At 46.7% G+C, this 24,676-nt stretch overlaps 1 protein-coding gene across 5 annotated transcripts in view; it reads right to left on the bottom strand.

Annotated features, from left to right (window-relative positions):
• The window catches only part of NSD1 (nuclear receptor binding SET domain protein 1), a 62,942-nt gene that overhangs the window by 11,414 nt on the left and 26,852 nt on the right, over nucleotides 1–24,676 (bottom strand). For all 5 annotated transcript variants that reach the window (XM_066976983.1, XM_066976985.1, XM_066976984.1 and 2 more), the window contains exons 6-22: nucleotides 22,922–23,043; nucleotides 22,483–22,774; nucleotides 21,047–21,156; nucleotides 19,908–19,977; nucleotides 18,994–19,112; nucleotides 14,799–14,942; nucleotides 14,186–14,309; nucleotides 13,485–13,685; nucleotides 11,954–12,133; nucleotides 11,421–11,577; nucleotides 10,924–11,129; nucleotides 10,232–10,344; nucleotides 7,270–7,539; nucleotides 5,831–5,947; nucleotides 5,038–5,179; nucleotides 4,445–4,551; nucleotides 1,109–1,313 (exon numbers count right to left, since the gene is read on the bottom strand). In XM_066976983.1, coding sequence (XP_066833084.1) covers nucleotides 1,109–1,313; nucleotides 4,445–4,551; nucleotides 5,038–5,179; nucleotides 5,831–5,947; nucleotides 7,270–7,539; nucleotides 10,232–10,344; nucleotides 10,924–11,129; nucleotides 11,421–11,577; nucleotides 11,954–12,133; nucleotides 13,485–13,685; nucleotides 14,186–14,309; nucleotides 14,799–14,942; nucleotides 18,994–19,112; nucleotides 19,908–19,977; nucleotides 21,047–21,156; nucleotides 22,483–22,774; nucleotides 22,922–23,043 — 2,679 coding nt within the window. The remainder of the gene's footprint in view (nucleotides 1–1,108; nucleotides 1,314–4,444; nucleotides 4,552–5,037; nucleotides 5,180–5,830; nucleotides 5,948–7,269; nucleotides 7,540–10,231; nucleotides 10,345–10,923; nucleotides 11,130–11,420; nucleotides 11,578–11,953; nucleotides 12,134–13,484; nucleotides 13,686–14,185; nucleotides 14,310–14,798; nucleotides 14,943–18,993; nucleotides 19,113–19,907; nucleotides 19,978–21,046; nucleotides 21,157–22,482; nucleotides 22,775–22,921; nucleotides 23,044–24,676) is intronic.

The raw sequence follows: 24,676 nt of genomic DNA, 5'->3' as shown, positions 1-24,676 counted from the left end.
ACGCACACTTTTTGCTATCTACAAAAAGCGCTGCTAGCACCTGTATATGTTCTGGTAGTCAAAGCTGAAGGTGTTGAATGCTCAGCTCTGACTCCCTGTGGAGCTCCAAAGAAGCCCTGCTGCAACCACTCTCCTGACAGGTAGCTTCAGAGACCTGGTTACACGCTTCCCAGCCTGCCTCAGGTGTGTTCAGAGAGTATTTCTAATAATGACGATGCTTACAGTATTAAATCAGAAGTGTTACAACTCCCTAAACCAATTACTTCAATGCAATTGCCTTTATTAACTGAATTTATAATTTCATCAAGCCTAATTGAGTGCTTTGCTGAGGTATTCTACTTCAAAAACTTACCTGGTATTGCTTATGTTCTTACCATTGAATTCTACGGTACTTGATCCCATGTCAGGCTAACTGGCCTACCAAGACTCAGGTCAGACTTTTCCCTTTCTGAATATCAGTTAAACCTAAACACTCATTGAAGGTCCCATGAACCTCTGCAGTAACCAAAAATTATTGGAACAGAGGAAACATTCCCCTCAACCAACTCTTGTAAGACTTTTAAATGCAATTTAAGCCTTTTCCTCTAATAGATATTATTTACTCCTGAGTTACTAACAAACTAGAAACCGTTTCACCACTCACACAGGTTGCCCGTTTCTTTCTCCGCACACAACTACAAGTACTTTGGGGATTTTTTTTTCTTTGTACTTTAATCTTTTGCCCTCATTTCACCACAAATTAGGAGATTCTGTTTCCTTCCTTAACAAAGGACTCGTGGCTAGTTAAGACATGTAGCACATTCTTCTTTAACTGCCATTCTCCGCCAGTGCTTCTCGAAATTCTTTTCACTCGGTCGTCTGCAGCTTTGGAAAGCCAGCAGGAATCGACTCTTGCTGGGCCTGCTCTCTGCCAGGCCCCAAGGATGGGTCAGTAACCAGCGTGCCTGCAGTCACAGCATGGCACAAACCAGGGCCGTGCCCTGTGGGCCACGAGGTCTGTTAAAGAGAGAAAAATCTCTCTCATTTGCAGAAGCTGTGAGGAGAGCAGCGCCAGGGAGCCCACGCCCTCCCCTGCTCCGCTGGCAGAGACAAGCCGCGCCGCACTGACCTGCGGGCCTCTTGGTCAGGTTGAGGCAGTCGGCGTGGTACACTTTGGGGCAGCCTGGCTTCTTACAAGAAACCAGCTGCCCTCCGTCCCCGCAGCTGAAGCACTCGTCCTCCCGTTCCTTCATCACCTCCGCCTGCGACCTGCGCTTCATCTGCGGCCGTCTCTTCATCTTCTTGGACTTCTCCTCGGTGAGGGTGGGCTGGCTCTGTGGGTAAGACAACACGTTAACACAGCCCCCTGCCATCCTTCCTCTTCCTGATACAGCGCGGAAAGCTGCCGGCCCTGTGACTGTCCAGCGGGATGTGATCAAACATCCCACTGCCAGCCATACCTGAGCATACGAAGTACCTCTACGGTGGTTCTTAATATTTGGCAACCAATTCACTCAAGTAAATTTTTAAGGAAAGAGTCCGGAATTTTTCCTCATTTTCATTTTTAAGGAAAGAGTCCGGAAGCCCTGCACCAAAGCCTGGCTCAACATGCAGTATGTGCAATTAGCAAGAGCAGAGTGAGGAGCTGAGGCCTGCCTGGTGCCATGAGGTCGTGCCACCTCTCACAGATGCCTCAGTCAAAGCAGTTGGGTCTGTCTCCTCAGGCCCCTGACCCTCACCAGGAGCCTCTCCCCAGGCCTTCCTGGACTTTTAGCGTTTCTCACCCCCATCGTCATTTTCAGCCTGAGTTTATTTGTGATCAGTTTCAACCCGCTGTCGTGTGAACACTGTTCTCATCCCACAGACGTCACTCTCCCTCCCTGAAGTAACCACCAGGCTACTCCCTCCTGTTCACAAGCCAACGCTTTCAGTCTTCACCCCCAATCTTCCTAACGGCTTTCTTCTGCCTCTCTCGAGGTCATTTCTCCCAAATACAAGTTACAGAACTACGGACTCTGCCCTGGATGATGTCCCCCAGGCCCGTGTAGTGACATGAATACCTCTCGGTATTACAGAATACCCTGAATGCGTTTGTTTCTTCACAGCTGCATGGCAATAGCAGCTCACAGTCACGCCAGGGCTGAACACCACAGCGGCTCCTTCTCCACCATATTACTTCCCATCGATGACCTTACTGCAGATTTGTTTCTGCTATTACCCTCCAGGTGTACTCTGGAGTACTGAATCACTAAATTTCAGCCCATTTCCAGTACTTTGCAATTGCCCAACTGTCTCCACACTGATGGCAACAGACACCTTTGTGTTATCAGTACACTTAAGTTCTCATGCTTCCAACATCTGTCTTACAGGCAGTAAAGGAATAACCACAATTGGTCCCAAGATTGGCATCTCAATGGCCTAAGTGCTCTTTTCCCTGGCCTAAGGCTTCCTCTTTCAACGTCCCACACCACACCCTTTCAAGCCAGGTCCTCCTAATCCCCAGCACTGATCCTCCCCAGGATAAGCCTCCCATTGTACCAAACACTCAGGTTCACACAGATAATGACACTATCAAAGAACTACCAATTTAGTTTATCTAAACTGACACAAGCTAAATTTTATCCCATTTTCCACCTATTCTTTATGTCCAAACTCGCGTTCTGCACGCAGAACATCTCTGCGTGCTGAGACGGAGCCTGTGAGGTGCTTTTTGCATGCCTTTATTCTGCATAAACATTAGGCACTATTTTTGTCATTCTTCTCAAGATAAAACCAACATCTTTTGGAAACCTTTGTCTCCAGACCCTACAATCTAAGAATTCTGCAGTACTGACTATCTGGTAGCCCTATCATGACGTTGTTAAGGTGTTACACTTCTTGATGTTTGCCTCCCCTTCACACACAGATATTTCTGTTTTCATACCATCATTTCCACTAACAACAGGGACAGGTCAGGCCTTTATCATTGTAAATGCAGGCAATGTAATCACCAAAGGCCATACCTAAACTATCTCACCTATTCTCACCACCTAGCACTTAATTACAAGGAGAACAAGAAAATGTTTCACAGTTAATTTGAATATCTAAGCAACTCTAGCATTTCTCACTTTTCAACTGCAGTACATCAGACTCCAGAACGTTCTTCCTAGAATTCCTAGTTAGAAAGGACACTTTTAAGAGTTAACTTGAGTATATACGCAGTGAAGTTTTGTCTTGCTGTATCTTCAGGAATCTTAAAAAATGCATCTTTTGTTGGATGAATTAGACAAAAAATACCACCAAGGTACTGTTTGCTTGGCATTGTTTCCTAGCCCACCTCATCAAGATGGAACATATCACCTCGGTCATCACAATGGAACATTAATGCCAATTTAATGGCACCTTTCTCTGATTTCCATCATGCAACCTGTAATTTCAGGGCAAAAATGACAGTAGTCAAGCCATGTATAACACAGGAGCAGCACGAAAGAAATTGAACTTTAAACCACAACCAAAAAAGAACTAAATACACCAGATGTATAATTCAACTCATCCGTCAACCTCTGAAGACATCACTTTTTTCGTAAGTTGTCTGCAGAACTAAGCTCTCTGGGAAGTCGCAAACCTACCCTATATATTGACAGGGCTTAACAACCACGCTGCTGGAGCGTTTAACCCTTAAGCGTGGGTAAGCTGCTGGTATTGACATGCCAGAGCAGAAGGATTACAGACTGATTTGGTGAAGCTCTTGAAACAAACCAACAGCTGAGACAGATTTAGCTGGTGACAGCTGGGAACTGGGCCAAATGCTTCTGTTATTTCCTTTTCCCAGTGAGAACCAGCTCACAAGAAGGTATCGGAAATCAATTCCTGTTACTGCAACACTGCAGTTACAAAACACAGTTCTCCAAAGTCAGTGAGTTCTCAAATGCAGTGATTTTTCTACTATAGACGTAGCAAATGTATTATTCCTGTCTGGTATGTACACTTGAGCCACTTAAACAAAAGAATGAAAAAAATAGGAACTTTCTTATTGCAGGAAAGATAGCGATGCAGAAGCCTTCTACCTCTAAGGCAACTCGGAGCTAAAGGAATCCGAGTTTGCTGGCCTCCCATGCATTCTCATAATTTACTCAGGCCTTCATGTAGGGAAATGAGCTGAGCAGAGGTTTCCTGGGTATCCAACAGAAGTCTTTCCCGTGTCTATCTTTTGCTGCTCTAGCGTGACTGAAATTGCCATGATAACGAGCAGAAAATTCTGAAAAAAACACATTTATTTACTCTTTGGTTGGAGCACCTCTTCAGCAAATTCAGACCCCAGATCTGCACTCTCAGAACGGTAATTTGAACATTCATCTCAATTCAAGCAGTGTTCTCATGACCACGCTGAAAGTGGACTACCCTTCCCAAAATATCTGTAACAAATGCACCACATCTATGCAGAGAGGTCATTTGGAAGAACAAAAGCTTAAGGGAGGCATCATACCTTTGGCCGCACTCCTAGGAAGCCACTGCAATTTGGAGCACCACATTTGCAAACTGTCTTTCCATTTCCCAAACATTCCAGATTGTAGTTGAAAGTCAGCTCAGTCCCTGGCACAAAAGCAGATAAAACCCAAAGAAGTTGTAACAAACTATGTGGCAGAATGCCTTATTGCTACTGCTAGAGTAAAAGCACTTTTGAAATAAAATGACACAAATGACTGTCCCAGCTACGTAAGGGTACCAAATATTCTTCTCCGCACAGATTTGTGGGAATTGAGAATTACGTGTATCCTCACTCTCCTACCACATCCTACAGCCAAAAAGGGCATTCTGTCCCATACCGTAGGATGCTTCATTCCATTTCTTGGTCCTATAAATTAAATCTATGAACCTCCATTTATAGTATGGATATGTTTACGTTCCACTATGGCAGTGCTGGTGTTGTAGCTGGTATGAAATGAGAAAAATTAAGCATGGAAACAGAAAGATTAAGCATCTCCCCAGGTGAGCTACATACCCTCCTCTCCCCTCCTTTCCTTACAGAAAGGTTCCCATGCTTTTAACTGCAGGTACAGACAGAGTGGGGTTCCTTACCAGCTTTGATATTTACAATTGCGAAGAGCCCAACCCGAGTATCACCATTCACACACCATTTCTGAGTCTCACAGTTTGGCTGGCAGCAGTGGTTCATGAACCGGGCGTAATTGCCTTTTGGGCCAGCGTCAATGATTCGGTCCTGGAATTGCAATTAAAAAAAAAAAAAAAGCATGTTCAATAACTGCCACATCCCACTCAAGCCATTGCAGCAGAGGTACCAGTGTGCAAACAAAGTCTTTTTCGGTACTGAGAAGTGCAACAACTGAGACATCTGATCTCTGGACATCAGGACATCTTGCAAAGCACCTGAGTATGCAAACGCGTTTTAACCAAGTGTTAAGTGCAGGTGTCAGTCGCTCTGTTGCCTGGACAATCAACAGATGGCTGATCAGTTTCCACGCTGATGTCTCTGATCAGACTTGGCAGAACATGCAGCAATACAGACTCCTGCCCAATATCATCATCATCTTAAAAGGGGCACAGCCTCCTGGACAGCCATGAAGGCACTGCCACTGCTTTCTGGGAAGTTAGCGCTCTCTGTAATGTCAGGACTGAATAAACACCAATGAAGCTGGTTAATACTTTGCTCCTGATTTTAAGATCCAACCTGAAACTTCTCTACAGCACATTACGTCCATTCTTTCAGTCTTCACTTTAAGTGGAAATGCAGACCAGCTCATCAGTGTCTCTTAGCACCTTTTTACTTGCTGGAAAAGAGCACTATCATGCCTACCTTGAAATAATTTTACTTCTGGCTAGGCTTCTGGCAAGAGAAGTTCCTTCCACATACCTTATCCAGTGTCAACATGTAGAAATTGGTGATGTCATGCTCCTGAGCATAGCGGATTCGGGCTCGGCACTCCTCTTCATCAATTAGCTCCCCAACATACTCGTTAACAAACTCACCCTGCCACAGAGAAAACAGACTGATAAGATATGACAAATTCCCTCCGAGATGGAGGGACATCCACCTTTGTGCTAAAAATTAGTTCCTGTTTCCTTTGTGGAAATTTTTTCATAATCTTCCTCTGTGCTTTGCAGTCGGTTTGACCTATAATTTCAATAAGAGCCCTGAATTACAAATCCATTTTACACACAGAAACAAGTAACTTGAAATAAATTAAATAAAGCAACAATGGCCATCAGATTATTCTCTGTGCTAAAGACAGAACTAACACTCAGGGACAACATGAACTAAACCACACGTGTAGTTTTTCTCTGCAAAGCTCAAGGCACTGCATAACTGCATTCCAGCTGGAACAACATCCTTTTGGGGACCTACCACACTGAGCACGATACACCAGGGGCACCTGCTCCTGCAGTAAATCTGTGGTGTTCACCTGCAGTCAGTACTACAGAGACCATTACAGGGAACCACAGCTCTGCTCCACTGAGGCCAACAGGTGCCTCCATTAAATAATTGAGTTTTGCTGTTTCCAGACCGTCTGTTAGAAGTGAAACATAAGGTGCATGAAATGGCAAAGAGACCCTCTAACCTATATCACAGCAGGCAGCAAAGCCTAAACAGGACAGACTTGCATTTTTCCCACAGATATCAAAGCCTTCCCTGACTGCCCTCTTCTACTCCTTTTTCAGACATTCTTCTCCTACTATGCTGTCTATGGCCCTCTGTGTCACTTCACTGTTTCTTAGCTTTGGGGTTCTCTTTGCTGGAAAACTCTTCCTTCTTCATTCAGTATAGATGTGTGTACGCAGAATAATTACTCTCGGGATTTAAAATATGCATACAAGTATTTTAGCTGCCTGCAGATACTACTTTCCACAATAATTATAGCCATCTCTAAGACATTACTCTTCTGAAAGAGCCAAGACTCGGTCTCAGTTTGTGATACAAGGTTCTTATACCAGAATAGCCTCGCTATTCAAGAACTGGGGGCATGGGTGTAATCACTGTTCCCCATCTGAAAATCCTGAGTAGTCTTTTACGTCAGTATTCTGGTACATTCATAATGTCTACCATCCTTACAGACAGATTATGCAATCATCTTTCTTATCCTGTGGGAAATTAACATAAAACATTTTCTTAGTTAGCTGAGCCAAAACATGCTTGTAGGACAGTAAAAAATTAATCCATTTCTTTCCTGAACAGCATTTTATAGCAACGAAGTCTTTCAAATTACAGAAGACAATTTTTCAAATCTATTAAAACTGACACCGAGCAAGAGAGAAGTGGCAAGAGAAAGCTGCATGCAGAAGCAGAGCACGTACCTTTCTGATGTCTGTTTTGGCTTGCAAGCCCCAGCCTCGTGCCAGCGTGCGGAAAATTTGTACCTCGGGATACTGCCGCTTGGAGAAGCACTGGTTCTGACAACGCTCCCCTGCGGGGCAGACCAGGGGGTGGCACTCGTAGAGTAGCATGCGATTGATGCATTCAGAGTCCAGGCCGCAGGGGTTTTCGTCTGTTGGTTTACAGTTGCACCGTGGTATCTCGGACAGGTCTGCAGTGAAGATCTGCACCTTACCCACCGGCCGGTTCACCTTGAATGCACACGGAGGATGTTAGCTAATCAAGAACAGGTCATCACGACACACGCTTCTGTGCTCAACCTTTGCCCATGAGCCGACAGGCTGCAGTGCAAGTTACAAGGGGTAGAAGGACACACACACAGGCGTGTATGGTTTTTTTTTCTGTGCACAATACTTCAAGAAGTGAACGTTTAGAGGGAAGAGCTAAGGAGGATGTAGACCCCCCATTAGCACCAGCTGGTACCGTGTGTGTTCTGCATTCCCACAGTGGGGAGAGGCTGCAAGGTGTCCCCCTCCCAACACCGCTGTGACCAAATCCAGCCCAGATGGCCCAGCGCTCTAGCTGGGTACACAATATACCAGTGACCGACACTGAACACTTTCTGAGTGTAGCTGCACCTTCTCCAGTCTCTGAGTGTCAGGTCCTTCTCTGTATTTTGTTCTTATAGCCCTGTTTTTTTGAATCTGTTACCTTCAAGCTGTTCTGTGCTCTCAGCTGTCACTAGGAGAACCAGGCTGGCATGCCCGTGACAGAGTACAGAGGCTCTACCTATGCACCAGGCCACAAGCAGTTAGAGCTCCCTACCCAACTTTCCTGCAGATGTAAATCAAAGAAAAAACAGACAAGGGTTGGGGTTGGAAGGCCCAAACAGGAGCTCAGAGTTAAGCCAAGGAGCTCTCTAAAAACCGCTCCTGAAGGAAGCAGAGCGCAGCACCAGGTGGAGAAGCGACTGGCTTGTCTTTGGCACGAGCAGGGTCCTTTGGTTTTGGTTAAAGGCAGCGAACGCTGAAAGGCAGGCAACAGAGAGTCAGGACTTTGGAGACACTGAAGAAAAGCTCCTTGCTGTTCTTTGCCCAGGCGAGCCACACCATTAGGTCCCTTTCCTCTCCCAGAACATGGAGATTGTTTAGCAAAACTCTTCCGGCCCTCCCCCTCCCACACCTTCTCAAGTCCCACTCACACAGCAGTTTCTGCACTGGCAGCCTACCACAGGCAGGCCAAGCTCTTACCCTCTAACTTTAAAAGCAAACCTTGCAGAACCCCCTGATTAATCTCTTAACAGTGTCCCCCCCTCCTCCTCCTCCACTCTCTTTCTCCTAGTACTGCCTCCCATCTCTCACCGTGTCGCTTTTGCATTCTCTGCTGCTTCCCATCTCTTACTTGAACTGCTAGCTCATGACTTCAATAATGAGCCACAAGATTAGGACTGGTATTCTTCTGTCTCCCCTCTGCTGGACAGTTTGCTGCTCTAAACTACAACGGTGTCTGAGCAAGATCAGCCCCTCAGCATGCACACACACCCAGCAGGTATGGCCCTAATCACCAAGGCACTGTTGGTATGAAATCAGCTCCAAAACAGGGCAAAATTCTTGGACTAGCCACAGTCCTAATCCTGATGTGATGAAGGATCCCAAATGTATTTTGCAGCAGTCTCTCACACTGGCACTCCTTGGGATAGACCTTGAGGTGCTGATCTCATTAGAAGGTCAAGCAAAGGAGCAGACACAGCCAGATTTGTCCGTTCCATCCTCAAGCTTTGGCCAGTTAATGGAATTCTCGGGCAAAGTGTTTCCTTTGCTTTCACAGAAACAAACAGCTTGCACTTAGACCTCCAAAGATCTACCACGGCTAGTGACTGTAACCATTATTATTAACATTAGCAGTGTTTTTTAAAGGCCCAAGACTATTTCCAAAATTCCTTTGTCTTGCAGCCAGAGACAGGCTTAAAAATACCTAGAATGAGAAACTGATTTCCTCTGCTGGAGTTGCCTGGCCCATGCTGCTGTCACAGCATTCAGCTGTGTTCTTTACACCGTACAGTACTCACACAGTATATACCTGCCTGCCTCAAAAGTCTAGCTATAAACAAAAAGTGTCAGCAATCAATTAAGCTTTCATAGTTTGCCACATAAAAAGGGGAAGTAGCAGAAGGAAGCAATGAAAAAGAGGAACACAGTCCCTGAGTCACTAGGTTTTGGATCACTCTGGCCCACGCCCCACTCACATATACCTGCCTGGCCCTAGCTCTCCTCTCAAATCACCTCCATCCTGTAGGAATTCCTTGAAAAAAACGGTGCTCCACTTCTATGTCAAAAATCAGCCCTAAACCTGTCTGTCCCCAAAACTCAGCAAAAAGGATGGTGTTCCAGCACATATATCTGTTCTAGTGTTTCCGTTTAACTGATAAAGGAAAAACAAAAAGAACCAAAACCACCACCAAAGAAACCACCCCACAATAGCAGAGATGCAACAAAGATACCGTCACACTCCACTGTGGGTTACCACCCTCCCTTCTGCTCCACTGTACCCTGACCATCTCCTGTCCCAAACCACCTTGGAGGCCCGCCTTGCCACCAGTACCACGCAGAATTTGAGCGCAATGGATGATACCAGCACTCTCCCTAAGTCCCCGAGGAAGGGACACTCCTCTCACACCACACAACTGCCACAGAACAGCAGAGAGGGCCAGATCTCTTCCAGCTAAGCAGAGTACCTCTGTCACTGATGTCCAGCTTCCACACAGCTCTGCAGATACATGAATTGTTTCTGTGGAGGATGACTGAAGATGCCAAAGGGACCAAAGTAACCTTCAAATGTAGCCAGATGCCCAAACAGTAGAAATGTTTCTGTATACCTGGAAATCACCTGTACCGACAGCTCAGGACTTCTCTTCTGCACCTGCCCCCCCTCACTTGCCCTCACCTTGATGTGTTTGTAGGGAGGAGGTTTCTTGTCATTCTTTTTGTCTTCCTGAAGCTGTCTCAGTTCTTTCTGTGCCTTCAGTTCTTCGAATCTTACCGCAGCTTCGTGAAGAGCTATGTGAAATAACAGTGTGTGTTATGAGGAAGTCCCCCTGCTCACACAGAGGCGGGCTGCCAGTATCCACCCAGCACACACAGCTCCCCAGGCAACGCTCCCTGGCAGAACACTTTTAGAGGCAGAGGGTCACAGGGAGAACAGGACAATGCAGTAGGGCAGTCACAGGAGTTACAGTGCCTGGGGGTGAAGAAGCATCCAAGCTGCCAGCTAGCTTTGAGTGTTTTGGGGAAGAGGTGTCAGGCAGCTTCAATTCCTAACTCTCAAATGCACTTTTATACACAGACAGCGACTGTACTAGACACAGGGAAGCTGACAGAGCAGCAGCTTGGTCAGAAAGAGGAGCTACATCAGAGCTAGAGAAACACTCAAGATCTACACACCCTTGGCCCTCTCTGTGAGCTGAGACCCACAAAAATTCTAGGTGTGCACGATGATAGATAAGCAACACTTCATTCTGCAAATTTAATTCAGCTTTAGCTCTAAAATAGTATTTTTCTTTGTTACAAGAAGATCACTTCTCCAAACAGGAACGAAGAGAAACAGAACACAGACCTCCCCGGATGAAGACAAATTACCTTTCTTGTATATGCCATCCACACCCTTCCCCATCTTGTCTTTGCTGCTGACGTCGCCTTCCATGTACGGGAACACACGAGCCTGGTGGGTCCACAGGTAGTCCTTGGAGCCGAAGAACAGCACAGGGAACTCGCCAATGTCGTGTTTCATTTTCTGGATGTTGACAGGAATTGTCCTGGGATGGCAAATCTCAGCTGGCCACCACCTACAACAGAGGGAAAGGCATCTGAAACCTCTGACTTCCCCACTTCCCCCATGGCCTCAGAAGCATGTTACTTCATAGAGACATGGGGGGAAAAAAATTGAGGGCTACCAGCAAGGCTTGGGGGAGAAGAGGCTACTGGAGAAGGAAGGCATGCACTTCAGCTGCTGCGTGCGTGCAAAAAGTCAGAGGCTGCTGCACTGTACCCTGCAGAGCCAAGCAGCTTCTCACCTCAAACACCATGATCACTGCATGAAGAGGGGATAGGGACAAGTCTGTGCTACCTTCACCTACCTGTAGCGCCCAACTTTCACCCAGACTACTTCCTTGTAGTGTGGCTTTTTGCCTGCCTTGCAGTCGTTACAATACCAGCTTCCCTCTGGCATCTCAATGTTTAGACACTCACGGTGAAACGCAGCCGGGCACGACTCGCAGCATAAAAGGCTGCCCCCTGCGAAGAAAAGGAGGAGGAATTTGTTGAAGTCACTGTGCAGAAGCCCTGGACTACGCAATTCTAGACAGAAACTGCTGGGAGAAGGGCACAATGCTCTTCTGCAAACCCTTTTCAACAGCTCACGCCCTACCTCTGCTGCACAAAGAACCCTTCTAAGGATCCAGAAAAAGTCCTAGCCTGAATTTGGACTTAAACGGAGATGTATAGGAAGGCAACCTGCTCTATGCAGTTCTGCAGTTCTCACCAGCACCCTCTGCACAGGCAAAGCTTCTGCCTGCTGTAATGATCTCCTCCCACAGCACTTCTGTTGCTCTTTTCTCATTTATGTCAGGGCATCACTCGACAACAGGGGACCCAGTGGACACCGTCTCACCTTCCGAGCAGACAAAGCACCAGCTGACGTTGACGTGCTCATGGTTGCGGCAGCCCCTCCGTGCAGTGAAGTGGTTGGGGCAGATGATGCTGTTGGAGGCGAGGACCACGGAGCCAGCAGCGAGGCAGAAGTCATTGGAGTGGTACGCTACTGGGCACCGCACGCAGCGCATCAAGCGGCCTGCCATCAGAACGCATCAGAAACAAGGTGAATCTCTAAAGGAAACTGAATTTTTATTTCCTCCCCAAACTACTCTCTATTGACATTTGAGCTCAAAACCATAGGTGATTTTAGGAAATGGAAATTGACTTTTAATTTCTACAGAACATCAAATCAATAAAATGAAATATGTATAAAAATAGACCTGTATTTGTATATAATACAATAGAAAATCGTATTATTTAGAGGTGAAAAGCCTCCTGCATGATACGCAGGAACAGTTCAAGAGTTCACAGACTAGGACTGCTTCCTATCATACACAAATAATTAGTAAATCAGCTCAGACACTAATTACAGAGCGGGTGTTCCAAGTACTTAACTGAACGTAATGAAACCAATCCCCATAGCTTCTGAAACATCAACACTTGCCTTTCCATTTTATCAGATTTTACTCTGAAAGTCCCAAATAGAGAACTTAAAATTGCCTGCAGGCCTAATTCATCCAAGATTTCTCAGTGTCTTTAAGTTCCTCACAGGAGACTTAACAGGGAGAAGAGGTGGAAAGAAAGGGGTAAATCTGACCACTGGAAAGCAACAGCCAGAGGGGCACAAGGCAAATATTCAGAGGGGAAGCCATGAGCTATGGGCTTTAATGCCCTAATAGCTTCTTCCGTACTAAGTACTGACATGCGGAAGAAAAGAAGACTAACACAGAGCCTGAGGATAAAAATACGGCTGGTATTATTGCCACTCATCTTAAGATACCAAAGATTTGAAGAAAGGCAGTTTTAGAAGCAAACATACAAGGCACTCGAATGAAAGTTTGAAGTTTAATCATGTAAGATAAAGGTCAAGGTATTGGAGCAAACAGCTCAAATATTTGCCTGAGAAGCTTAAGTGAGTAGTGTCACTACAAAAATCAGAGTTTGCATTTAAGAGAAAAAAAAAAGAAAAAACAGTATCACAATTTTTACTACGCTGCTCCCTAATGCCATTGCCTTGATAGCCACTGCTAAGGACGCACTGTCTGCAGCACTGGCATAGTGAGAAGTACAAAGAAGAAACACAAGAGTGTCCACACGGCTCCAGAGGCTTCAAAAAACCAGAGAAGAATGGGACATTGCCAGACGTGCAGGCATCCACACGTCTGGACAGAAATGAACATTTCAGTTGCTGTGCCTGGCCATCAGGAGTGCTGATGAGCAGTGACCTTACACATGGACACCACCCCTTCAGCTCCCCCGAGAGAAGCAAACGCTACAGCGAGCACTGTGGCGAGGACAGGAAAACAGCATCAAGAACTAGTGGACCAGGTCAACAAAGAGAAGGCTTCTAACTGCCTCCCTGGGACCACAGCAGAAGATTTCAGTACCTTTAGACGCAGAGATGTTTGCTGGGTTAGCAGCATGACAAGTCATGCATATGTGCAGAGAGCATCGGAAACCCTTGTTCTGCATGACTGTGGGCGGGTATTTCTGTATGCATTCTTCATGGTAATACTTCCCACAGAGCGGCAGCAAGCACCGTTTCACGTCTTCCCCACAGCTCTTGCACACAAAGCAGGTATGGACTCCTGGAGAAAGAGCAGCAGACAGAACACCAGTCATACAGAAAGGTTAAATGAAAACCTGTCACTTCTGCCAGGCTGCGTGGCAGCACGGTATGACTTCCCAGCCTGCTGCTGTACACATCGCAGAGCACAAGTCTCTGCAGCAGGCTGGTTTTTATGTCCAGATGAAAAAAAAAACAAAAACCATAGTTGTGATTGCAGGCTGGGGAAAAAAAAGAAAGAAAAACAAAAACCAAGAGCCATACTCAGCCTGCTCTAGACCCATCCACCCTACCACCCCTCTCCACCCTAATCCCAGATAAGAATTTCACTTTTTCATCCCCACCCCACGTGCCTGAATCAACGGTAAGATTAGTTAATTAGAAAAGGATCATCAAACCAATCACCAAAGGACTGACAGCCAGTTAGCGGCCCTACTGCTGGCGTAACACTTCAGCGAAGGAAATACCAGGTAAGTAGGCAGGAAACACTCTGCCCTTCTGTGCTCAGGAAAGCTGCTGTACCTGTGGAACACTCGTTGCAGATGAATTTGCCCGTTGGCATCTCAGAGAGCCCAAGGCACTGCAGGTGGAAAGCACCACAGCACTGCGCCTCACACAGCAGCAATTCCCCTGGCTTCTCGCAGATCTGTGGGGTGGGAAGGAAGCACATTGTGAGCTCTGAGCAACCCCTTCCCCAACTCATCCTGGACAGCACTGCTCTGCATGCTGAGCGCAGCTGCCAGCAGAGATTCCTGCGGAAAAAAAAGGTTAATTTTCAGTGTATCGGTAAGTTCAGGTGGTTTGTGCATCACCACTGCCATTTGCTGTCCTGTCCCTACTACAATGCATCAGCTAAAATGAAGTGTACGTTGGTCACATCTCCCTAACATCCCTAAACTTCAGCAGGATGAGACAATGGCACAGGAAAGGCTCGATTCAGAACACTACTGGTTAAAGGGCTGTCAAAGCCCTCAGAGCCACACAGCCCCTCAAAGAGCACAAAAGGCTGGTTATTTCAATAATGCGCACCTTGAGGCCACCTGGACCTAGCTGGGGGCACAAGAGCATGTCAGCACTCACACGGAAAATCTTTGGGAGTACTGAAGTTTCAAAGAGGTCTCCTCAAGGACACTACCTGGCACACATTCTCCTTGAGAGCTGCTCCTCCTCCACGCTCCCCCTGTATCTTTTTGGATGAAGGCACTCCATGGTCATTCTCAGACCCCTCTTCATTTCCCTCTTTAGGGCTTGTAGCAGTCCCATGACCTGATGTCTCCCCCTTTAAAAAGAAATTCAAAATTAGGGCTGTGTATTCTGTCCTGTCTTGCACACTACAAATTCAGCCATCGAGCACATACAAGTTTGGCAGTCAGTGCTACCCACCCTGGAGAGAATGCCCCCCATATGGTTCCACCAAAAGACTTACAAGGAAGGAAAGGAAGAGCTCTTTAGTTTGTTAGATCATTTAAAATACACAATGAACGTAACTATTTTTCTGTGCATAACCCTCTTTGAGGAAAGAAAGTCACAACTGAGGAAGAACAGTATTCATAGGAACACATCAGGCAGGCTTGCATAGTCTGAAAATCATGCCCACCAATGCCAGAGAAGCATCCTGCATGTTGATGTCTGCTTGTACTAGAAATGCAAATAAAAGACTGAAATTTATTTTTGTTTGGTTTTAAATCCCAGCTCACTGCAGATAGCTGAGTGATCTCAGTGCATAGCTACAGCGGCTTTTTGATCCAAGATCCTCCTTGGGTCAGAAAGCCATGCATACTGCATGTCTGGAAAAAAGCTGCGCACTTCAAAGACCTTGTTAGGAATTCCAACTCCTAGCAAGAGCAGCAACCACCACCCATACCCCGGAGCCTGCTCAGTGCCAGGTGGACAACTAAGGATGACGAGAGGGAGCTTTGCACCACTTTCTGTACATGAGAATACCATAACTCATCTGAGCTGTGGTGCCACTAAAGCTCGTAAGCTCATCTGAACACTCTGAACATGTTATTAGTCTGAGCAAAACAAACGTTGGGAAAGCTTTACATCCTTAAGCTGGAAGAACATGGAGCTGGTATTCTTGTCAGGTAATGATGCTTCCTTTGCTTGATTTTTCAGTCCTTGGATACATCGGCACGTTTTCACTTGGGAACCTTTTAAAACCACGTAGACCAATGATGCACTGACAGCATATTAAAGCACACAATACAAATATGAGTGGTGTAAGTTTGCTTTATTGAGCACGAAAAAGAAAACTCTCAGCTACAAACTACTGCCAATCACAGGTCCAGCATACAACCTTACAAACTATCCTTACATACATGCTGGAAGGCTGGCAATGATGCAGCCTGCAGGAATTCTGAGAAGGAGCATGTCATTTGCTGCCATCCTAACCCTGGAAGATGGAAGGGTAAGGAAAAGGTCTACTGCTCTGGTAAAACCACTTGTTAACAACACGACAGCTGCCTTTGCCTCTACACACAATGGCATCTGAAGTGCTACCTAGATACTTCTGCTCCTGCTAGGTACTTCTGCTAGGAAGGGCGCGGTCTGCCACAAGGCAGCCCTCTGGCTCAAACACTCGATTTGGCTCCTGGAATGCTCCAGGAGCAGCACCAGCGACCAGCATCCCAGGGACTGGTTACAGCTCAGGTCCTCCTATTCCTACATAGGTGCTCCCTCTTCTGCTCAGCTCAGCAGTGACCTCAGGGTTGCAGGGGTCACTGTAAGGAAGAACAAGAGCAGGGTTAATCAGCTACTGGTGTGGGCAAACAACTTCAGCTACAGCTTCTGTTTGTGCTGGGGTCAGGGTTGCAGAGACTAAGTAAGCTTGGTCCCTCTTGCGGTCACTCAGGACCCTTCCAGAGGGGCAGGAAACTGGCTAACGACCACCATCCCTTCTGCGGTTAATGACACTAGCTTCCCACTAGCTTCAAGGGGGTTTTGGAAGGAGGCAGGGGAGACATTCAGATTTGCCACAGCCAGAGGTACGAGGGATTTAGAACTGGTTCATCCTTCTGGCTGCTTTCCACCATGGTTGCTAGGACTGCTTGTTACGAACCCAGGCCATGTTTCACGTGTCAATGGAGTGACAGACTAAAAGGTACCTCGAGTTACATAACATGAACCAGCAACCCCCAGAGCTGAAAATATTTGCTATTAGCAAGAATCTTTAACAACTGGCCCCAGACTGCCCAATGTAGCAGAGCATGCTATAGCCCGAATCTTTTCAGCCTCAAGCTATCCTATTTAGTTCCACAAATACCTGGCCAATCTGTACATTTAACATATCAGGGACCTTGGCCTTATTTTTTAATCAGTCCTCCCAGAAACACACAAGGAATGGGATGTCAGAACTGAACAGGATGGGCACGGCCAGGTACTTGTGCTCTGCGAACAGGGAGAAGGGAGATCGCCATCTATCACTCAGAAGAACCTCTCACACTGCTCCCACTCTTTCCCCTACCCAACGTGAGCACTGTGAAGCTACATACCTCCTATAGAGGGCAGGTCTCATCTTGGGTCTTCTTCCAGAGCTATTTCTGCTGTTGTATCTGGTACATCCTTAAAAGCCTGGCCTGTTCTTTGGCACAGCCTGACCTTGACACACAACCTTGACCACCACTTCAACAGTATTTTCCATCCTGTTCTCTTGGTCTCTTGCTGCCCTGATGTTGCCAACTTGCATTCCTGACTCCACAGACAGGCAAGGACAGAGAAAACTGCCCAGTTCAGCCCAGGCAGACAGACTTTCCTCTGCCCTCTGAAAGCAGCTGGATCCAAGGCTTCACTGTGCTGCACCATCAGAACATGTATTTCTTCTAGCACCATTCAGGAGAAAGTGAGGTTCCTTGCCAGGTGTGTGGACAGTCACTTAGGGACCGGTGTGGCCTGAATTCCAAGTGAAAGTGTAATTGCATCACGGCACCCCAATACTCACCCCATGCACTCACCTAAGCCAAGGGGTGAACACTCACCGCACTGGCTCGAGAGACACAATCATGAAAATGGATGCTGGTAGAAGGTGCCGACTATTGATAGTACATGACTTCAGGTACCCAACACAGATGTCTAAGGCTGGAGGCAGTTAAGACTCCCTGGACTTCCTCTGCAGTGAGCGGTGAGCGCGGCATTCAGAGCCGTGGCCTAGCTACCCTGCTGCTCTGAACTGCCCCCTCACTTCTTCACTACAAAAGGTGTGCAGAGAATTCGCTGGCTCTGAACTGAGCCGGCCTCTTACAGGGTGCCTAACAGCAGAGTGTTAACTACCCCCCAGCATTGGCAAAGATATTTGTACAGGCTTCTTTGAAACATGATTCCAGGTGAGCACACTTCAGAAACAAGTGACCAGTGCTCTTTAAGCAGCACGGGAAGGCTTGCAGGGCCCTGAGGTATTACCCCAAACTTTATCACCCCCGTCAGAAATGCTTTTCAAACAGCAGTAGCAGCAGACAGCAGGGTAGCTGGCACTGCTCAGACAACTGGTGTGACGTTTGTGCTCTGCTGGAAGCTGTGTAACAACAACAAATATAACAATATATGTCTATAATTGGCTCCTGAAATACATACTGACTATCCTGACAGAACAGCCTGCTGCTGAACCTGGACCACTGGAAGTGAGAGGCGATGCTGAGAGAGGCCCAGAGGTGTCCCGCCTCTCCCAGGAAAAGTCTTGCTTCCCCTACACTTGGTGATACCTGGCTCACTCCTAAAAGGCAAAACGTGCTTGTCAGAGATATTTGTATGCCAGCTCTGCTAGGATGCAGTAGAAGGGAGTCGCCCCAATTATCCCTTTCTGCTGGATGGCAGAATGTAATCAGAGGCTCCTGCGAGCAGACACAGACAGTCCCCCCCACCCCCATCCCCTCCGATGCGGCTCTTAGCTCACCCTGGCAAGCAGGGCAAGTGCAAGAAGGGGTTGAAGTCCACAATCTAGTGCTTACATTTCATACTGGTGTGTAAAAGGGCAAGATACCCACCACCAGAAGACAAGACCTTTTACAGCAATTAGGCCTTCTGAGGTGCAAAGCAAGATGCCGGACAAACCCTGGTTCTGTCAGATCAGAACAGACTCTCTCCTGCAGAATTAGCTGAGTAGCGGCTTAAAAATTGAGCCCGAATTAAGCAGCCATCACAAAATAGTTACTAAATCAAGGTGATACCTTCAGCTTCAACCCCAGCTCATGCAACTACATCAGGGGGATAAAGTCCCATCTGACACCGATCTCATACAGCCAGCCAAAGACTACTTGGCCTAGGCTTTGCACAGCACCCTGAGATGTAGCAGAGAGATTACAGGGATAAGAGCGTGTAGGAAAACCCAAGAGTACCTCAGAATGTGGGGTCTCCCCCAGCCCTTCCCCGTTTTTCTCCTTCTTGGAATGCATTGCAACAGAGGGATGGCGCTGTCTCTTCCGCTTCCGTTGCTTCTCCAAGAGCTTTTCAGGAGCTGAGATGTGACAAAGACCATTCAAGAAAAATGCAAAAATCACAATCTGCTTGCTTACAACAGGCCCATCATCAGCTTCTACACTCTTGACTGCTTCAGACTGGTTCCCATTGTTTTGGAAGGCACATGGCCTGGGGCGATGCAAGCCTGCCTCCAAGGCAGTCTGCCCTTTGTCCTGCAGCCATCAGAGGACCTGGACAACCCTGACACCCTGATTTCAGTATGAATTCTTTTGCTGAGCTGAGGATTATCCTTACTGACTTTTCCTGAGACAGCCCCCCAGCCAAAAAGGAAGTGCTACCAACACAAAGCTAACGTTGCTATTCAAATGCCGATAATTATCTCCTCCCACCACCATGAAACAGAAATCTCATGTTAACACCAACATGATTGATATAAAGGCACATGGGGGAGGGAACACAGTGCAACTGCACAATCCTCCATGGACCACCACTGTTGAGCCTGGGCACAGCACGCCATCAGGCAAAACGTGCAGTGGTACAGCAACTGCGGTGATGAGTTTCCTTCAACCATTCAGACTAAGAATGAAAATTTAATATTTTTCCAGTGGAAATTTCCAGTGGAAATACGAACCCAACACCTCCACTTTCCTTAAGGAAGTCAAAGATATAATGACACCTTTGACAAGCAATCGGTGTACCTATTTCTTCTGCCACGGCCTCAGCAGTACTAAGAGCCTAGGACACGTAAGCCCTTACAACACAGCTCTCTCTAAAGCCACAGGCACTGATCCACATGGCATCAGTCTACCCCTGCTGCCCTGTCTTCACTTACCTTCTCCCAGGTCCGAGAAGTGGGCTGGTGAGTACAGTTCAGAGCTGTCGCTCTCCGAAGGGCCAGTGCCCTACAAATACACAAGAGACGATTCACCAGATGCAAATCAGAGATGCATGTTCCTCAGCCTTTTACAAGTGACTGCAACAATCCGTATTTCAGATCATGAATTCATCAGTGATTATCAGCATTACAAGACGACACTTGGTTTGTGTCTGATAGATCCCACATAGAAAAGGCATTCCTCCTTGCACAGAGACTGAAGAGCCTTATGCTCACCGGTATCCCCCACTGTTTCCTGAGCTCTCCCAAAAAGGCTGCTAACACCCCGTAAGCTGCTGGGAATACACTCCTGGTTTCACACTTTTATGGAGCCTAAGACTGAATTACACTGGCTTCTGCATTACTGCAACCATGCTGACTGTGCCACAGAGAGAGAGAGAGAGAGAGAGCAGGAAAAGCAACAAAACTTATTAATTCACCTGAAAAACAATGACAGGTCTTGTGCATGTACAATGCCTGGCATAACTCTTTCTGATCTTTTTTTTCCAGATGATGTTACTGAATATTGAGTATTTTTAAAATAAAATGCTGCTATTTTCTGTTTCACTGCATCAAGCACTGCATACCATGTGTGATACAACTCAAACCTCCATCCGGCTACAAGTTCTGCACTTACTTACCATGTGCCTGCCCAGTTGGGAGTATAACAAAGGAAATACTATTCAGAGGAAATCTGACAGAAAAGGAGAAAGCCTTGGTTCAAGCTCGAGTTACACCGTAACATAACAGGGATTCCCTGTGACAGAACAGCTCTGCCCAGAACATTTCTGTTCACACCTTCCCAACCAGTATCCAGATGACTCATTTTTCCATAGAAATCAATGGAGAGCGGAGACTTTACAGCCTAAAATTCCCCAGTCCTCATTACAAGCGGGGAGGGGTGGGGAACACCTCTGTATTTAGCAGATTTCTTCATCATAACACAGCAACCAGCACCTTTGGGAAGGGTGGACCCTCACTGCTGGGCGCCAGCCAACAAAAACCACAGCCCATTGCACTGTGCCTCTCATTCAGCGGCGTCTGGTGTCTGGGCTCATTTTCTATCAGACTTTCAAAAGCACTGGAAGGAAAAATACCTTCTTTGGGGGAGTCCACTCCTCCTTCTTTGGCATAAAGGCAGTGTCCAAATCATTGGATTCCAAGAGCTTTTTAGTGGGCTTCCTTTGACGTTTGCTCTCAAAGTTTCCTGCAATAAAGTCCTTCTCGTTAGATAAATGGGGATTTTCTTAACTTCAGTCACACTAAGACCATTAAGCAAATACCAGCCAACAGTTCAAAACAATCCAATCTATCTCGTCTTTTGTATCACAAGCTCCTTGTGGAAAAGTGCCAATTACCTGTACATCTTACATAAAAATGGACCTCCATTTGGACTTCTTTCCAGAAGAAGATTCCAGAAGAATCCAATCCTACCACTGACAAATACAGCCCTGCTTCCTCCCGCTTCCACTCCCACACCACTCGTACCAGTGCTCTTGCTGCGTACAGTAAACAGGCCATAGGACATGCTCCCAGTTAAAACCACCTGGTAAGAGATGACTCAAGCAAAGTAGCTGTAAGCTGCATTGGCTTCTTGCTCAAGCTTTTCGCTGGCCCTTGGGAATAACAAGTTGCTAGATGTGGGCAACAGTAGAAATGTAAAATGACCAGGAAATTGAGATGCTATGAGTGCAAGACACTCCACAGGAACAGCCTACTACCTACCCTACCCTGTTCATCTGCTTCTTTTATCAGCCTTGACTATGTCCTTCCTACGACACACGCCTCTGCGCAGATACCAGAGACATCAGACACCTAACGGAGGACAACACATCTTCGTTCACGGCAAGCCTCTGCCCACAGCTTGGGCGCTGGGTGCTTCAGCAAGGCATGAGCTTTCCCACAAGTGGGAAGAGAAATGCAACCCCTGCATGCTGGATGTTTGCTCCACTGTGTGCTGTTCTCCTGCATATCCAACCTCAGGTTCACACTCCCAGTTTTCCCTCCTTTAATCATCGCCAACTTTCCATTTCCATCTGACACCCACAGCCCCCCGGTCCCAGAAATAACAGGCTAACTGATCTCTCAGTGACTACACCTCTCTCTACATGCTTGGTTTATTATGATACATATTTATATTTATTATATATTTATTAAATGTGTGTATACACACACACCATTTATTGTTTCTATAAACAAAATAAAACACTACAGGAAAATACATACACCAACAGAAACAGCATTCCCTACATGTTTACAAAGCCAGAACACCAGAGCCTTGACCCTGGTCACGTCTTTACACAGAACAGTAAAAGCAGAAGATAATCAGCCACCTCACTGCGTAACACACTTCACCTGCCCTCTCCCTTCCCAGCACCAGTAACGGTCTCTGAATGAATCAAAGCAAAATAAATAAACCAATAACCAAACAGATCAGCGGTTACTAACCTTTTAACTTGGACTGAAGCAATATTTCCATTGAACTTGTGACACATTCGCTTACGGGAGCAGAATCACACAACCTCCCACTTACCCGATTTCAGGAATCTCTCCTCTGCATCTGGAGAAGCAGAAACTTCAGAAACATCTGAGGAAGATAGCACGAGCTCTGGAAAATCAGAAGGTCCTTCTAGAAGTTGGTGAGTGGGATCAGTGGAATGGGATCCTAGATCTGAGAAGGAGCACTCTGCTTCAAGAATGGGAGGGGAGTCTTTGGTTGAAGATGGAGTTGAAATCAAAGGGCTCGGCCCCCGCTGGGTGTCTCTGTCAGGACTGCACTGTGCAGGAAGACCTCCTTCAAATTCAGACCTCGCCACAGAATTCACCTAGCGTAGCGAAACACGTTGGTGAAAACATTTGCCCTGCACAGCCTCGCAGACAGCAAAGACGTTCAGCAAGCAAGAACACAGCAAAAGCACGTGAACCGGAGCCCAAAAGCAAGAGACATGAAGAGCACATTTGCCTTAACCTACCTTTTGCAATTGCTCCTGGACTTTCTTTGACTTTTTCTTGGGTGCAAATAAGTGATCATATTCTTCTGCATATTCCAGAAGCCGTTTACTTGGCTTTCTAAGGCGTTTCCTCTCTGAATGTACTAAGAAAAAGGAAAGCAGCTTCAAGACTGTGTTTCTGAGAAGATCACAAGACAAATTCTCCTCATGATCTGCAGGCAATAGCTGCTCCTGCCTTTTCTCTTCTGCAGGCTCCACGTGGGAAGAGCCCCAGTACTTCTTTCTCTTTGATACTGCCTTATCATTTGGAGCTTCGCATTTCCATAAGCCTGACATAGCGAGTGAGATTTTTAAGGCCTTCAAGCACTTCAGGTAAGAAATTAAACATTAGCTATCTGACTGAGAGGCTCCTAGGAATTTCATCCAACATCTTAAACAAACGACATTTATCCCTCATGCAGTACTCTTACCGAAACCTAACATCTGTTACAAACTCAGATTCACTCTACTTTTCCTGTTAACCCAAACTCCCTTGGGTTTAAGGGCAGGGGCACAGGAAAAGGCTGCTTTCCCTAACACAGTTTAGTCACCAGCATGCCTAGTGCCGTGTCAGCCCGACTCCTTCCCTTCGCCTCCTCCCCAGCCTATCTTCTCACAGACTTCAAGAGCCCCGCATTCCCCGTCTGCCACCGCAAGCCTCTTTATTCCCTTTGCCTCCCCACAATACGTTCTACACCGAGACCAGGATGACGAGGGAGCAACCCATCCTCCCCAGAGACTGCAAGCTGCCCAAGGCTCGGATGCCCTTTTCTTTGCGCTTGCACAACACCGTCACAAGGGAAAAGCCTGGCAGTAGGGATTTCCCCGGTACAAACCTAACTGCTCACTCTCACAACACCCAGCTCACAGCAAGCTCCGGATAAGAGCTCCGATACCATCGTACTCATCTCTACTCAGTAAGCTAGCAAGCTGATGCAAGTTTACGTCATCTTCTCACTTTCTCAAATACCTTTGACTTTTCCCCTTCACTAGTTTCCGGAGTTATCATCGTCACAGCAGTTCTAGTCACAAGAACATTTGTGGTCTCCTGGGAGTTTATGAACAAACACTAAATATTCTGTTCTTTACTCCTCTTCCCGGGTGGAAGGTGGGTTTTTCTTCTTTGTCCAGACACGTTTCACAAAAAAGCATTCCAGTGCAACACTTACACGAACAGGGATGTTGGACGAGACTGCTACACTTCATTGGGGCTTTGTGGTTAAACAAGCACAGAAGTGTCAAACTTGGCCAAAAGAGAAGAAAGGAACTTTTTTTTTTCCCCCAAACACAACTATTCTCAGCTGCTATTAACCCTCTGCACAGGTGTCTAAGTGAGACCTACATTTCAGCACATACCCAGCTCCAGGCTGAGCGTCTTCACCAGGTGACTACCGAGAGCCTCAAAGCCACCCAGCAGGGCACGCAGCACTGTACCAGAGGAAGGGTGGCTGAACTGCACTTTTTTCCCCCTAAAGTGAACCCTGTACAAGAATCTTATATGCAATCTGATTGGCAATGGCAAATGACATACCTTAAAAAGATATTATTTGTATGTTCTCAGTCACAAATGCTACCAATCATCTTGTCATTTCTGCCTTACTCGCTCATTTCTGCCCTACTTGCTCGACACCCCACTACAGATTTTGCAGCAGAAACATGCCGGATGTTGCCATTTGGCTACGATGAGGACTTGTATAGTTCGAGCTCAGTGGAAATTACACAGTTGTGAATGCAATC

Source organism: Anser cygnoides, chromosome 14 (assembly GCF_040182565.1).
Source record: "Anser cygnoides isolate HZ-2024a breed goose chromosome 14, Taihu_goose_T2T_genome, whole genome shotgun sequence".
NCBI lineage: Eukaryota > Metazoa > Chordata > Aves > Anseriformes > Anatidae > Anser > Anser cygnoides.
This window is presented reverse-complemented; position numbering and strand designations above follow the sequence as displayed.